The following is a 15,461-nucleotide window of genomic DNA, read 5'->3' on the forward strand; positions in this document are numbered from 1 at the left end:
AAGAAACAGGGCAACATTTATTAGACAAATATCAGCGACACTGCAAGTGACAAATAGAACTTTAGGTCTGGAAGGAACAATGGAGACCCTCCAAGCCAAATCTCTCCTGCTAAAGGTGACCACAATGAGGCGGAGAGCAGGTGAGGGGCATGCCCACAAAAGCAGGAGTTACAGCCCCTGGGCCAGCAGGGGAACCTGAATCTCTCCATTCCCACTCCGATCTTCTTCCACAAGACATTCAGTTGGCCACTGGAAGACACAGTCCTACCTGTTTGTATACAGGTCAGTCAGCCAGAGTTCAGTGTTTTTGTTCCCATTGTGACAGTTCCTGAAAAATACCTATATATTATGGGAAACATTTCAAAGGCACCATCTAGATAAAGTATTTGTTGTTGTCTAGTCGCTAAGTCATGTCTGACTCTTTTGTGACACCGTGGAGTGCAGCCTGCCAGGCTCCTCTGTCCATGGGATTTCCCAGGCACTCCTACTGAGTGGGTTGCCATTTCCTTCTCCAGGGGATCTTCCCGACCCAGGGACTGAATCCAGGTCTCCTGCATTGGCAGGCAGATTCTTTACCACTGAGTCACCAGGAAAGTCCCAGATAAAGTGTAAGAAATTGCTAAAGGAAAACAAAATGTAACATGAACAACAACAACAAAAAAATACAATATGAACACTCCACTATTTGTTTCTTTGCTTTACTTAGGTGATGACAAGAAAATTTCACTAAATAAAGAATATAAAATGCAAACAAATGCTAGCTTTACAACTCCCCCTAGTGGAAACAACACATCAAAAATGTACCCATAAGTAATCAAACAAGGCAGTTAAAAGTAGAAGAAAGGCTTTGCGATGGAAACAGTCTTTAAACTGTATCATTCCAAGCTCAATTGAGCTTACTATTCTCCTAGAGAAGTACCAGTATAAAAACTAAGAGGGATTCAAATCTGTATTCCCAGGTACAAGTTTCTGTCTGCCATCTGCTATTCAAACCACTTATCTTTCTACTCAAGATCATTTTCCAGGTTTTGAATACATCATCACTAAGTGGAGGTGATGGAATTCCAGTTGAGCTATTTCAAATCGTAAAAGATGATGCTGTGAAAGTGCTGCACTCAATATGCCAGCAAATTTGGAAAACCAGCAGTGGCCACAGGACTGGAAAAGGTCAGTTTTCATTCCAATCCCAAAGAAAGGCAATCACAAAGAATGCTCAAACTACCACACAATTGCACTCATCTCACACACTACTAAAGCAATGCTCAAAATTCTCCAACCCAGGCTTCAGCAATACATGAACCGTGAACTTCCTGATGTTCAAGCTGGTTTTAGAAAAGGCAGAAGAACCAGAGATCAAATTGCCAACATCCACTGGATCATCAAAAAAGCAAGAGAGTTCCAGAAAAACATCTATTTCTGCTTTATTGACTATGCCAAGGCCTTTGACTGTGTGGATCACAATGAACTGTGGAAAATTCTGAAAGAGATGGGAATACCAGACCTCCTGACCTGCCTCTTGAGAAACCTGTATGCAGGTCAGGAAGCAACAGTTAGAACTGGACATGGAACAACAGACTGGTTCCAAAGAGGAAAAGGAGTATGTCAAGGCTGCATATTGTCACCCTGCTTATTTAACATATATGCAGAGTACATCATGAGAAACACTGGGTTGGAAGAAGCACAAGCTGGAATCAAGATTGCCAGAAGAAATATCAATAACCTCAGATATGCAGACAACACCATCCTTATGGCAGAAAGTGAAGAGAAACTAAAAACTCTCTTGATGAAAGTGAAGGAGAGTGAAAAAGCTGGCTTAAAGCTCAACAATCAGAAAACTAAGATCATGGCATCCGGTCCCATCACTTCATGGCAAATAGATGGGGAAACAATGGAAACAGTGTCAGACTTTATTTTTGGGGGCTCCAATATTACTGCAGATGGTGACTGCAGCCATGAAATTAAAAGACGCTTACTCCTTGGAAGGAAAGTTATGACCAACCTAGACAGCATAGTTAAAAGCAGAGACATTACTTTGTCAACAAAGGTCCGTCTAGTCAAGGCTATGGTTTTTCCAGTAATCATGTATGGATGTGAGACTTGGACTATAAAGAGAGCTGAGCACTGAAGAATTGATGCTTTTGAACTGTGGTGTTGGAGAAGACTCTTGAGAGTCCCTTGGACTGCAAGGAGATCCAACCAGTCCATCCTAAAGGAGATCAGTCCTGGGTGTTCATTGGAAGGACTTATGCTGAAGCTGAAACTCCAGCACTTTGGCCACCTCATGCGAAGAGTTGACTCATTGGAAAAGACCCTGATCCTGGGAGGAACTGGGGGCAGGAGGAGAAGGGGACAACAGAGGATGAGATGGCTGGATGGCACCACCGACTCGATGGACGTGAGTTTGAGTAAACTCCGGGAGCTGGTGACGGACAGGGAGGCCTGGCGTGCTGAGATTCATGGGGTCGCAGAGTCGGACACAACTGAGCGACTGAACTGAACTGAAGTGAACGATAATCAGCAAGTATTATCTTGATAAGCACAGATTACTAATTCCTTCTACTCCAAACCACAGGCTCCAAAATACATACATGTGTGAGTGACAGTTCATCTGTGAGTGACAGTCACTCAGTTCTGTCTGACCGTTTGCAACCCCACGGACTGTGGCCCGCCAGGCTCCTCTGTCCGGGGGATTCTCCAGGCAAGAATACTGCAGTGGGTTGCCATTCCCTTCCCCAGGGGATCTTCCCAACCCAGGGATTGAACCCACATCTCCTGCACAGCAGGCGGATTCTCTACCACTGAGCCATAGGAAAACCAAACAATAATCGAAGAACTACTTCTGGTGACACTGCAGAAAGTACATGCCGGCTCCAGCAAAATGACAGTCTACTTTAAAGCACATGTGGCTTTACCAGTAACTTTGGGGCTTTCAGCAACCACAATGACAACAACAGCAACAACTATATCTCTGTAATATTCCATGATGAAATTACATAGTGACTTTAGGTGGAAAATGTTTTGCAAAATCACATTGTTACATTTGTTGTTTAATTAACTTATATTAACTGCTTATTTAACTTATATGCAGAGTACATCATGCGAAATGCCAGGCTGGATGAAGCACAAGCTGAAATCACGACTGCCGGAAGAAATATCAATAACCTCAGATACACAGATGACACCAGCCTTATGGCAGAAAGCGAAGAAGAACTAAGAGCCTCTTGATGAAAGTGAAAGAGGAGAGTGAAAAAGTTGGCTTAAAACTCAACATTCAGAAAATGAAGATCATGGCATCCAGTCCCATCACTTCATGGGAAATAGATGGGGAAACAATGGGAACAGTAACAGACTTTATTTTGAGGGGCTCCAAAATCACTGTAGATGATGACTGCAGCCATGAAATTAAAAGATGCTTGCCACTTGGAAGAAAAGCTATGACAAACCTAGACAACATACTAAAAAGCAGAGACATTACTTTGCCAACAAAGGTCCATCTAGCCAAAGCTATGGTTTTTCCAGTATCATGTATGGATGTGAGAGTTGAACCATAAAGAAAGCTGAGTGCTGAAGAAGTAATGCTTTTAAACTGTGGTGTTGAAGAAGACTCTTGAGAGTCCCTTGGACTGCAAAAGGAGATCAAACCAGTCAATCCTAAAAGAAATCAATCCTGAATATTCATTGGAAGGACTAATGCTAAAGCTGAAGCTCCAATACTTTGGCCATCTGATGTGAAGAACTGACTCATTTGAAAAGACCCTGATGCTGGGAAAGACTGAAGGTGGGAGGAGAAGGGGACGACATAGGATGAAATGGTTGGATGGCATCACTGACTCAATGGACATGAGTTTGAGTAGGCTCCAGGAGTTGGTGAGAGACAGGGAGGCCTGGCGTGCTGCAGTCTGTGGGGTTGGAAAGAGTCGGACACGACTGAGCGACTGAACTGAACATTGTTGTCGCGTTCAGTCGGCTAAGTTGTGACTGACTCTGTGACCTCACGAACTGCAACGCTCCAGGCTTCCCTGTCTTCCCAGTATCTCCCAGAGGTTACTCAAACACATGTCAGTTGAGTCAGAGATACTATGTTACATTATGAATGAGTTAACGAAAGAGTTTTTGAATTCCTCTTCTCTGGACAAGCTTTACATGTAAAAGTTTGCCTAGAATACTTTGAATGAGGTCTACTTAGTAGCAAGAAGGACAACTACATCGGTAGTTCTCAAAGTAATGAACTCCAATAAGTTGTGAGGAAAGAATGATATGAGTATTAACTGACATGACAGCATAGCTCCATCATATTCTCACCCTCCCTCGCCTGTACTCCAATCTACTCTGTTCACTGTATAAGAGGTGGAGTTTCCAATGAAACCCTGGTGAGGCTGTGGGTTATACACTTGTCTGCCATGCCTTGGAACACGATGGCCAAACTTTTGCCAATATACCATTCAGAACTTTGGCGATTTAGAGATGATTATAGTGCTTTACTTTTCTGAAAAATTCTTGGAGTATTTCTTTCTTTTTTTTTTTTTTTTCAAAATATGGGTCTATCTGTGGTGGTCTGTGTCTTGAGATTTCACTGGTCCAACTGTCCTCTGAATACTGAAATCACTTTACTAAACTCTTTCCTTTTCCAAAGATTAAATGCACTTTCTCCATTTACTCTTCCATGCAAACAAGGGAGGGAATAGAAACAGAAAAGTCCAGATCATCACTGTAGAGGTGCTAATTAGGATGGTATGGAGGCTGGAAGTTGACTATGACTTATTCACTGACTTATGGGCAAGTGTGGGCAAAATCCCAGCTGATCCCAAAGTGTCAAAACCAAACAGCTTGGTAAAGCATGTTGTATCAGCAACTGGCCATTCATACGAGACGGTCAGAATCTCCAAGTGGTTATTGTGCCATTTACAGAGAGGGAAATCTCACAAATCCTTAGCAAAGTGGCCCATGAGACAGATATGGCCTACTTGGGACATCTTTGGGAATGTAGCAATCCCCCTACACAAATGAACTGAATACAAAGTGATTCATTAAGTAGAGAAAGCAATGTGCATTAGCCATGTGTGTGTGTGCTGCTCAGCCACACCTGACTCCTCGCGGCCTCATGGACTGTAGCCCGCCAGGCTCCTCTGTCCATGGGATTTTCCAGGCAAGGACACTGGAGTGGATTGCCATTTCCCCCTCCAGGGAATCTTCCTAACCCAGGAATCCAACCTGCATATCCTGCATTGGCAGGCAGCCCTGGGAAGCCCACTACTAACACTCTAATCTGCTTGGCAATCCCAAAGCAATCCCAACCAGGCAGGCATGAAAAGATTATTTTCTTTTTTTAACTTCTTAAGACTTTAAACTATTCTGCTACTGTAGGGTCAGGGAGACTGAGGAGGTGGAAAGGTTTCTAGATATGAAAATGAATTTAGGTTTGATCAGGTGATTTATTATTTCTTAACTCGCCATGACAAAGCTGGAATCAAGATTGCCGGGAGAAATATCAATAACATCAGATACGCAGAACCCACTCATGTTCCTGCCTGGAGAATCCCCGGGACGGGGGAGCGTGGTGGGCTGCCATCTATGGGGTCACATAGAGTCAGACACAACTGAAGCGACTTAGCAGCAGCAGATATGCAGATGACACCACCCTTATGGCAGAAAGCAAAGAACTAAAGAGCCTCTTAATTAAAGTGAAAGAGGAGAGTGAAAAAGCTGGCTTAAAACTCAACATTCAGAAAACTAAGATCATGGCATCTGGTCCCATCACTTGATGGCAAATAGATGGGGAAACAATAGGAACAGTAACAGACTTTATTTTGGGGGGCTCCAAAATCACTGAAGATGGTGACTGCAGCCATGAAATTAAAAGACACTTACTCCTTGGAAGAAAGGCTATGACAAACCTAGAGGGCATATTAAAAAGCAGAAACATTACTTCACCAGCAAAGGTCCGTCTAGTCAAAGTTATGGTTTTCCAAGTACTCATGTATGGATGTGAGAGTTGGACTATAAAGAAAGCTGAGTGCCGAAGAATTGATGCTTTTGAATTGTGGTGTTAGAGAAGACTCTGGAGAGTCCCTTGGACTGCAAGGAGATCCAACCAGTCCACCCTAAAGGAAATCAGTCCTGAATATTCATTGGAAGGACTGATGCTAAAGCTGAAACTTCAATACTTTGGCCACCTGATGCAAAGAACTGACTCACTGGAAAAGACCCTGATGCTGGGAAAGATTGAGGGCAGGAGGAGAAGGGGACGACAGAGGATGATATGGCTGGATGGCATTACCTACACGATGGACATGAGTTTGAGTAGGCTCTGGGAGCTGGAGATAGACAGGAAAGCCTGGCGTGCTGCAGTCCGTGGGGTCACAAAGAGTTAGACATGGATGAGCGACTGAACTGACCAACTAATGACAAAATATATATATGGCTAAATTTTTACAAAAATTCTGAATTTTATTGCTGAAATTCTAACCTCTGATCTCACTTCTTCCCTAGCAGCTATTTTTTAAAAAGGTAAAATACTTATTAATAAATATGAAACACTTTTTATTAACATCTGGATAACATTTAACATTCATTAACATATGGATAACATTTATTATCCATAGTAATCAAGTTAGAGTCAAAGTTAACTAGCTATTTTCTTCTACTGTGCTAGAAACAATCACTCTCAAATACTTAACCCCTTAAGATCATCTTTTCCTCTGGAAATTCCCTACTCCAGCACATAATCTATCAAAGAATGATCCCAGTGGCTATCTTCTATGTCATCTAGAATTAACTGTCTCCTTAATCAATACAGCGTTTAAAACTTTCACCACACAATACACCTGGTAGTAAGTTCTAATACCCTACCCACCATTTCTGATGAAAAAAAATCACCTGTCAGGATTATTTTTTCTCTTCTTTAAAGTCTAGTATAATAATTACTCAAACTGATCCTCTCAAGAATCCCAGTAGCTAAATTCCAGTGAACTACCCAAGGCCATCATGGTCATGAAAACCTCATGCTGTGAGTTTAAAAAGTAACAGAAAACCCTCAACCCCATCTCTGCCACGACAATCGTTGCGAAGGCCCCTATCAAAATCTGGAAACCCTGGCAAGGGTCACAAACTCCAATGCCCTCAGTGACTTGGCAGAGAATTTACAAGAGTGAAGCTAGTGGGTTCAAGGGCACAAGTCCATGTTTTGTTTTGTTTTGTTTGGGGGCACCATGGCCAGCTGGAATGGGAGAGCCACTGCTCAGCTCCAGCCCACCTACGACTATGTGCAGACACAGGCCACATGCAGCCTGTTTCAAGACAGGCCAGATACTCTGGACTGCTGCATAAAATTTTCCAATCTTTAAATTTAGATTCAATTTTTCAAAAACACTGTGCAAACAAACAATACATGTCTATAGACAAAATCCACCAAGCCGCCAGCTTCGTCTCTACCCTAATGCTATTGCCAGCCATGCGGGCAACTGACCCCATTCATTGCTTCCGATTAATACAAATGGTCCATGGTAACTACTAAAAATTATTATTTTACATATTGGGAAATGGGTCATATCATGGAAGCAATCTAAGTGTCCACTGACAGATGAATGGTTAAAGAAGATTTACACAATGGTATATATACACAACGGAATATTGGCCATAAAAAAGAATGAAACAATGCCATTTGCAACAATATGGATGGACCTAGAGATTATCATACTAAGTGAAGCAAGTCAGATGGTAAAAGACAAACATAATATTGCTTATATGTGGAAGCTAAAAAAATGATACAAAGGAATTTACAAAACAGAAATAGACCCACAGACATAGAAAACAAACTTATGTTTACCAAAGGGGAAAGGTGAAGAGGAATAAATGAGGAGTTTGGTATTAACATATATACACTACTATATGTAAAAGCAATAACAAAACAGGGGCCTCTTGAATAACACACTATATTCAATATCTTATAATAACCTACAATGAAAAAAGAATCTAAAAAAGAATCTAAGTATCTAAAAAGAGAAACGAATCACTTTGCCATACACCTGAAACTAACACAACATTGTAAGTCAACTATAATGAATAAAAAATTTTAAAAAACATGTGAAAGAAAGAAAGAAAATGGGTCATATCAACATTCAGTAAAAAAAAACCTGTTATTGTAGTCAATCAAGAAATCTGACTCAAACTAAAAACAATCATCACAATCAAACTGATTCCCACCGGCTGCTACTATTACTACTGGGCCAAGAATTCCACTAAACACACTTACTCCTTTTCTCCTTAAATCTATTCGCCCAACAGAGCATTCAGAAAGATCTTTCAAATATATAATCGGACATCACTTCCCTGCTTAAAATCCTCCACTGGCTTCCCACCACTCCTAGAAAAAAATACAAACATTTTCCCATGACATCCCATGATCTGGCCCCTCTTCACCTGCCTCACCACTAACCCCTTGCTCATACAATCCCAACACCACAGCCTTCTGGCTATTTTACAGATATGGAGGTTTCTCTTCTCAATTTCCAGGCTTAACACTTATATCTTGGCCTAGAATACTCCTTTTGGGCTTCGGTATCTCTGCTTCATCTCATGACTCAAGGCTCAGCTCAAACATTTCCTCCTCCAAGGGACCTTCCCCAACCAGTTCCCAGCCGGTTGCCTTAATATCACTATATTTTGTTTCCCTATCATTTATCAGTGCTAAATTATCACTCACACAAATTACTTTGTTCGCTTGTTTATCATCTGCCTCCACTAGCATGTGGAATACCTGAGGCAAAGAATCTTGCTGACTTGCCCATGCAAGTACATCTCTGCCTCCAAGATCAACCACTACCTCCTAAATGAAAAGATCTTAAAGAATCTAACCATTTAACTGATGGCATCATACACAGTTGTGTTTTATTCTTGTCTCAAAAAAAGGAAGCCTTCCACTCATCTACCATTTAAAATGCCGATCAAGTTTCAGGGTAGGGGAAAAGACCTTTGAAATGACACAAAATGATATAATTTTGGTTAGAATATAAAATTGTTTAAGATCGGGTTTAGAATTCTTCTTCTGAATAACTTACCTCTTTCTCCCTTTCATAGTCTTCTTTGTCAAATTCTTCGTCTTCATTTTGCGTCTGCAGGGCCACACTGCCAAAGTCTAGCGACATGGTCCTCCTGCAGGAACAAAAAGATGCTTAGTTTTTAAACAGCCCACAAAAACTACTGTAGAGCAAACTACATGAGATGTCGTACACAAAAAGACAGGTGCAGCCGGGGAGAAGCTATATGTAACTCACACATGACAAGTGATCAGTATTCCAAATATCAATATAAAGAGAGTTCTTACAAATTAAACCATGATTCACAGAAAATAGGTATTATAACAGAAATTCATAAAAAGATGAAAAAATGCCAAAAGCTAATAAACCTATGACTAGAACTTTCTTCTGGTCTGGAAAGCATAACTCAACACAGTAAGATTTTTGTCCACACACAAAAATAGTAATAAACCACAAACATGCCCAAACAGAAAAATTTTAAGAACACACTCAAAGTTTCTAATTTGATGTATTAAATATGACACAGGTAGCATCCACCACAATTTGTTTCATTCTTTTTTAAATATTTATTTGGCTGTGCTAGCTGTGGCATGTGGGATCTAGTTCCCTGACCAGGGATCGAACCCGAGCCCCCTGCAGTGGGAGCATGGAATCTTAACCAGTGGACCACCAGGGAAGTTCTTATTTCATCTTTTGAATATCACCAATACAAATGTCATGTTTTTCAGAAAGAGAGCCACTATATGCTGTGTTAATGATTGCTACCCAAAAAACATTTACAACCTGGCAAACTCCACAGTGCACACAACAAAAATGTGTTAAATGTCCTGCTCTTAAGCTTGATCAAATCAGGTTCTAGCAAAAAGTACTCAGGAAAAACATGAGTGAAGGATGTGAAGCTATACCACTGTCCAAAAGCAACAGCAAGTGTTCCCTGGAGAATGGTCACTGCTGTGGCAGCAGGAGATGGGTTTTCAAGTACTTGTGGTCAAAAGACGGCTGATGGTTTAAACAATATTTAGGGATCCTGACAGTCCACAGAACCTACCCAGAATTTCAAAGCTCCAAAGCATCCTGACAAAAAAGCAGGCAGGCGTCATCAATTACACGGCCTAACACTGCCCTCGATTCAGTCCACTCCTGTGTGTGCCAGTGAAAAGCGCTTTGATGTGAGCCTGGGTCACAGCTCATGGACTGCACTTTTCAGGCTCTAAACTGTCATTAAATTGACAGTGAAATGAGAAGCACAGACCCGGCAATCCAAATACATTTTACCATGAAGAACTTAGCTCCTGCCTGTTAACAGTTGAGGACTAAGATCACAAACTTTTATGTAAGCCATGTAAGCTACTTTTATGTAGCTCTACAGCAAAAGCTGTTCCACTTCATTGGATTAAAGGTGCCCTTGATTGTATAACACAGCTTCATTTGTACTGCTAAGCAAAAGATGTGGCCAATTAAATTACGACAAAACAAGGTCCAACTTTGCAGATGCTAAAATGTGAAAAGAAGGGGACTCCCTGGCAGTCCAGGGGTGAGGACTCAGTGCTTCCACTGCTGTGACCCAGGTTCAATTCCTGGTCAAGGAACTAAGATCCTATCAGCCATGGGGAGCAGCCTTTAAAAAAAAACGTGAAAAGAAAATGTGCATATTAGAATAGATGAAATATGATTTTACAGATGAACACAAATACAAATTTCAACAGTGATAATTCCCATAAGTCAAATTTTGTTTGTTTTTCAAGGACTGAATTGTGTCTCTTGGCCAAGCTCTAATTTGTGGTTCAACTTCTTTACTCCTCTCCTCTCTGGTCCCTACAACCACCCCATTCATTTCAACTTTAGGAATTCACACTCCTCATGTCAACAAACCCTTCCAGCCTCTGCTTCTTAGACTAGACCTGCTCCTGTGCCAGGGCACCATGGAGGAAGGGACACGCACCCTTCTTCACTGAGAGGGAAGAGAGACACGTGGGGAATCTCAACCTGGTCTCCACTCAGCGGCTCCAGGAACCCTCTGTATACCAGCAGAAGATGGAGACCTGAATATGGAGAAGAGGCCAGAATGTAGCTGAAGCGGTGAGGGGAAAACACGCACACAAGCTCACATCTCTAGGGATTTTTCACTACTTCAGGTGAACATCAAGTTCACTAAAGACAGTAGAAATATTATAGATAACAGATAATGAAATATTATAGATAATACACAATGAAAAGTACAACCCCCTTTAGATCCTGGCACCTTAAAAGAAATGCAGTTAGGCTGGACCTTAAAGACTGAATTGTCCAGACAGATATAATCTTTCCTGCTTCTAATTTTTATGATATTTTCCACCTTTTCCTGAATTTTATACTTAAAGCCAGAATACAAAATTTGGATTAACTTCTCTTTCACTAGGTAAAAGGAGAGAGGGTTTTGTTTTTTTGGGGTTTTTTTGCCCTTCACTAACCTGCCATCAACTCCTGTTGAATACTGAAAAAGAACATTGAGATTTACAAGAGCCTGTTGCTAAATATAGCTATTTTAAAAAAAAAAACTACTTTTTCTCGAATAGTAATAGATAACAGTGAATTCTACAAGGTCTTTCCAAGTGGAGAAAATGTAAAAGACACAACTGTCTTTTTTTGAATGGTGTTTTAAATCCAAACCATATCATAAAGAAGAAATTTTTGAAACTATCTGAAAGAACAAAATCTCTCTCCACTGGGGAAGAAAAGGTACAAATTAGCTTTCCTTCTGAAAAGCGCAAACTGTCAGAGACCATAAGAAACTGTTTTAGGCATAAAAGTATATTTGATAAACTTACTTAGGCATTAAAAAAAACTTACTAAAAAGATAATTAGTGTTTTAACTAAAATGTAAAATAAAAGCTAATGTGTTTCTTCTGCATATTAAACATATACTAATTACTTCTACCAGAGGAGTTAATATTCAGAACAATAAAAGAAGTTGCTTAAAAAAAAAATAGCAAGATAATAAATTCAGAAGCCATAAAAAGGAAAAACTTGACAGAAACTTAACCAGAAAAAAACAAACAAACAAAAAAAAAACCCATATACATATATATATGTGTGTGTATATATATATATATATACACAAAGATATAATAATAATGAGAAAAATACTTGCAAAATGTAAGACAAACTACCAAAATACAATTCTCACAAAGAAATGAGAAAAAGGACTTCCCTGGTAGTAACAGTGGATAAGGATCTGCCTGCCCATGCAGGGCACATGGGTTCAATCCCTGGTCCAGGAAGATCCCACTTGCTGCCAAGCAACTAAACCCATGTGCCACAACTACTGAAGCCTGCGCTCTGCAACAAGAGGAGCCCCTGCAACTAGAGAAAGTCCGTGCATAGCAACGAAGACCCAGCACAGACAAAAAAGAAATCAGACAACTCAGTTTAAAATGGACAACTGATGAAATATGACACTCAACCACTAAACTGGAAAACTTCGATAACACCTAGTGGTGGCTATTTTATAGGAAACAGGCATCCTCATGAATTGCTGATGAAAAGTGTGAATTGGGGACACCATCTTGAAAACTATCAATATATCAAAAGAGCATTTGCCCTAGTAAAAGTACTTCTGAATAAATTTGGCAACAGTGTGTCACTAATAAAAATAATGAAGTATTTCTCTATACATTAAACATTTTAAAAAATCAAGATGCAGAGTAAGTGAACAGTACTTTTTTTTTAGTAGCAAGCTACTTAATATTTTCTTCTTAGATAACTTCTTTTCTGAAACTATTACCAAGACTGTTCTGTCATATGTCCCACTTAGTACTCATTTTGTTGTCCCTGGTTGTTTTATTTTCCCTCCTTGCAATGACAAAGATCAATGGATGTTTAATTGCATGAAATATTAAAAAGCAAAAGCAGCATTGTTTTTGCCTCATCTTATAGGCACTCTAAAGGCAGAATTATTAAAATGTATCTCTCCCACACTTTGCACAAGTGAGGCACCCAACCAATATTTATTTTTGTTTTACAAGTAACTTTTTGTACTTTTTTTTTTCCATTTTTACTGGAATATAGTTGCTAAAAAGCAGAGACATTACTGTGCCAACAAAGGTCCATCTAGTCAAGGCTATGGTTTTTCCAGTGGTCACATATGGATGTGAGAGTTGGACTGTGAAGAAAGCAGAGCACCAAAAAAATTGATGCTTTTGAACTGTGGTGTTGGAGAAGACTCTTGAGAGTCCCTTGGGCTGCAAGGAGATCCAACCAGTCCATCCTAAAGGAGATCAGTCCTTGGTGTTGATCGGAAGGACTGACGCTGAAGCTGAAACTCCAATACTTTGGCCACCTCATGCAAAGAGTTGACTCATTGGAAAAGACCCTGATCCTGGGAGGGATTGGGGGTCAGGAGGAGAAGGGAACGACAGAGAATGAGATGGCTGGATGGCATCACCAACTCGATGGACATGTGTTTGAGTAAACTCCGGGAGTTGGTGACGGACAGAGGCCTGGCGTGCTGTGATTCATGGGTCGCAAAGAGCTGGACACGACTGAGCAACTGATCTGAACTGAAGAAGAAAAGAAGGCTGAAAGAAGTTTCACAGAAAGAAAGGCTTTAGATTAGAAATAGATCTTAAAGGACACAGCATGGCTGTAAGTGGTTTAGAAAGAGGGCACTCATTCAAACAACCAGGGGCTAGGTTTTGGCTCGCCTGCTTATCAGCTGTGCAAACTTGCACAACTGGTTCCATTTCTTCATTAATAAAATAGGGTTTTATTTAACAAAAACTGTACTATTTCAAAGACTGGCTATGAGGATCCACAAGATTTGCGTATGTAAAGTGCCCTATACTGTGTGTCAATCAATACATTTTAGTTTTGTTTTTTATATAACATGTTACTGATGAATACAAGTCTGCCAGCTACAAAAGATGTTAAACAAACCGACAGCATTCAGTCTATCTGAGAAAAGGTGAGTGTGCCCTGTGTGTGAAAGTGTCCTTCAAATAATGCAACTTTTTCTGGGATAAAAATAACACTTTCTTCAAGATGCTCCCCCAATCCTGTTGCTTCATGAATTTAGTTACTCTGGCACTTTCTGTCTTTATTTCTTGTACTTTTCTTAAGGCTTCAATTTCAACTCATTTAGTTGAGTGCATTCACATGTAGGAAGTGCATATACATTGTCTCAGCATCTGAAGAATATGGCAAAATTCAGGTTAAATCAGACTCAAGTTCATGGCTGTAAGACAGAAAACGTTAAGTGCCACAAAAGTGGTTTTTAAGTGCCCTAGGGGGAAGGAAATGCTACTTACTTGCTTATATGCTAGCTTCCTTTCAAGAATGGAAACAGCCAGAGAACATTAGTCTGTTTCAGACTTGCAACATACTAGGCTTAGGAGGCCTGTTTTATTCATTCAGCAATTACTTGCAATCACTGTTCAAGATCACAAAGTTCATCAGGACTTGGTGTAAGGAAAAAAAAACAGACATAAAGGCAAATGACAATAACCTGTGATCAGTACTAAGAACAACAGCTTGAACAAATGCATTCAGGGTGCCCAGAGGATGCTGAGAGTAGGGACCCACAGGCTGAACGAAGAATAAGCCAAGTCCTTACCAAGGAACTCCGTTTGGCTTCAACTATGGCACAACAAACAGGTACCGCGAGACCGAAGGACCACGGAGCCCAAGATGCCTGAGGCTGCTGACTTGGGCTGCCAGGTCACCTGCACTCGGTCAACACACGTGTACAGAGCACCCACTGTGAGCCAGGCACAGCGCCGGGTAACCACGGCGGGTGTCCCCAGGGCAGGGTCTCAGGGTTACCCTAGCAGTCTGGAGGAGGCGAGGATGCTTCCCAAACGTCACTCCTAAGTAGGAACCTGAGATCTGGCTAACACTTCAAAGTCAAAGGCGGAGCCCCGCCACCCGCAAGCAATCCACCACCCCGGGATTTGGGGAGGGAGGAGATCAGTCCTCCGGGAAGCCTCAACCAGGACCCCAAGGACCCCGGACCTCCTCCTATCCCAGCCCCACCCCAGCCAGGAAGCGAAACTCACCGGAGGCCACGGATGCTGTCACAGCGGTGACACTCAAGCTCCCGAGGAACACCACCTTCTAGCAAATACCTCACCCCGGCTCTAACCCGCTAGCGTCTTCCTACTCACAACCGAACCCACTGAGCCCCGAGGCCATTGAGGAGCAGCCGCTTCCTTCAATTGCAGTCTAGACGCGGGCATGGTGGGCGGGGCTATGCCGGCTCGGGGCGGGGCATAGAAGCGGAAGTCTCCGCCTTTTTCAAGCTAGATTGAGAAGTCCGCCCGCAGTTGCAAACACTACACGGCTGTTTAAAAGCGGGCGCCAGAGGTGGCGGGAAGTTCCTCCTGTGTACCTATTGGTGAATTCCCGAGCCAATTATGAAAGTGTTGACTCTAGAGAGGGCGGGCTTATCAG

At 41.4% G+C, this 15,461-nt stretch overlaps 1 protein-coding gene across 10 annotated transcripts in view; it reads right to left on the minus strand.

The window, feature by feature from the left end:
* The window catches only part of CEP152 (centrosomal protein 152), a 98,839-nt gene extending 83,621 nt beyond the window's left edge, over positions 1-15,218 (minus strand). For 8 of the 10 annotated variants that reach the window (XM_043920573.1, XM_043920572.1, XM_043920567.1 and 5 more), the window contains exons 1-2: positions 15,068-15,218; positions 9,057-9,150 (exon numbers count right to left, since the gene is read on the minus strand). In XM_043920573.1, the coding sequence (XP_043776508.1) occupies positions 9,057-9,143 (87 nt within the window). In that variant the 5' untranslated portion in view covers positions 9,144-9,150; positions 15,068-15,218. Of the gene's footprint in view, positions 1-9,056; positions 9,151-10,977; positions 11,078-14,320; positions 14,471-15,067 lie in introns of all 10 variants that reach the window. The other 2 variants (XM_043920565.1, XM_043920566.1) reach the window with 2 other exon arrangements.
* Between the last annotated feature and the right edge of the window lie 243 nt (positions 15,219-15,461).

This window comes from Cervus elaphus, chromosome 12 (genome assembly GCF_910594005.1).
Source record: "Cervus elaphus chromosome 12, mCerEla1.1, whole genome shotgun sequence".
In the NCBI taxonomy this organism is placed as follows: domain Eukaryota; kingdom Metazoa; phylum Chordata; class Mammalia; order Artiodactyla; family Cervidae; genus Cervus; species Cervus elaphus.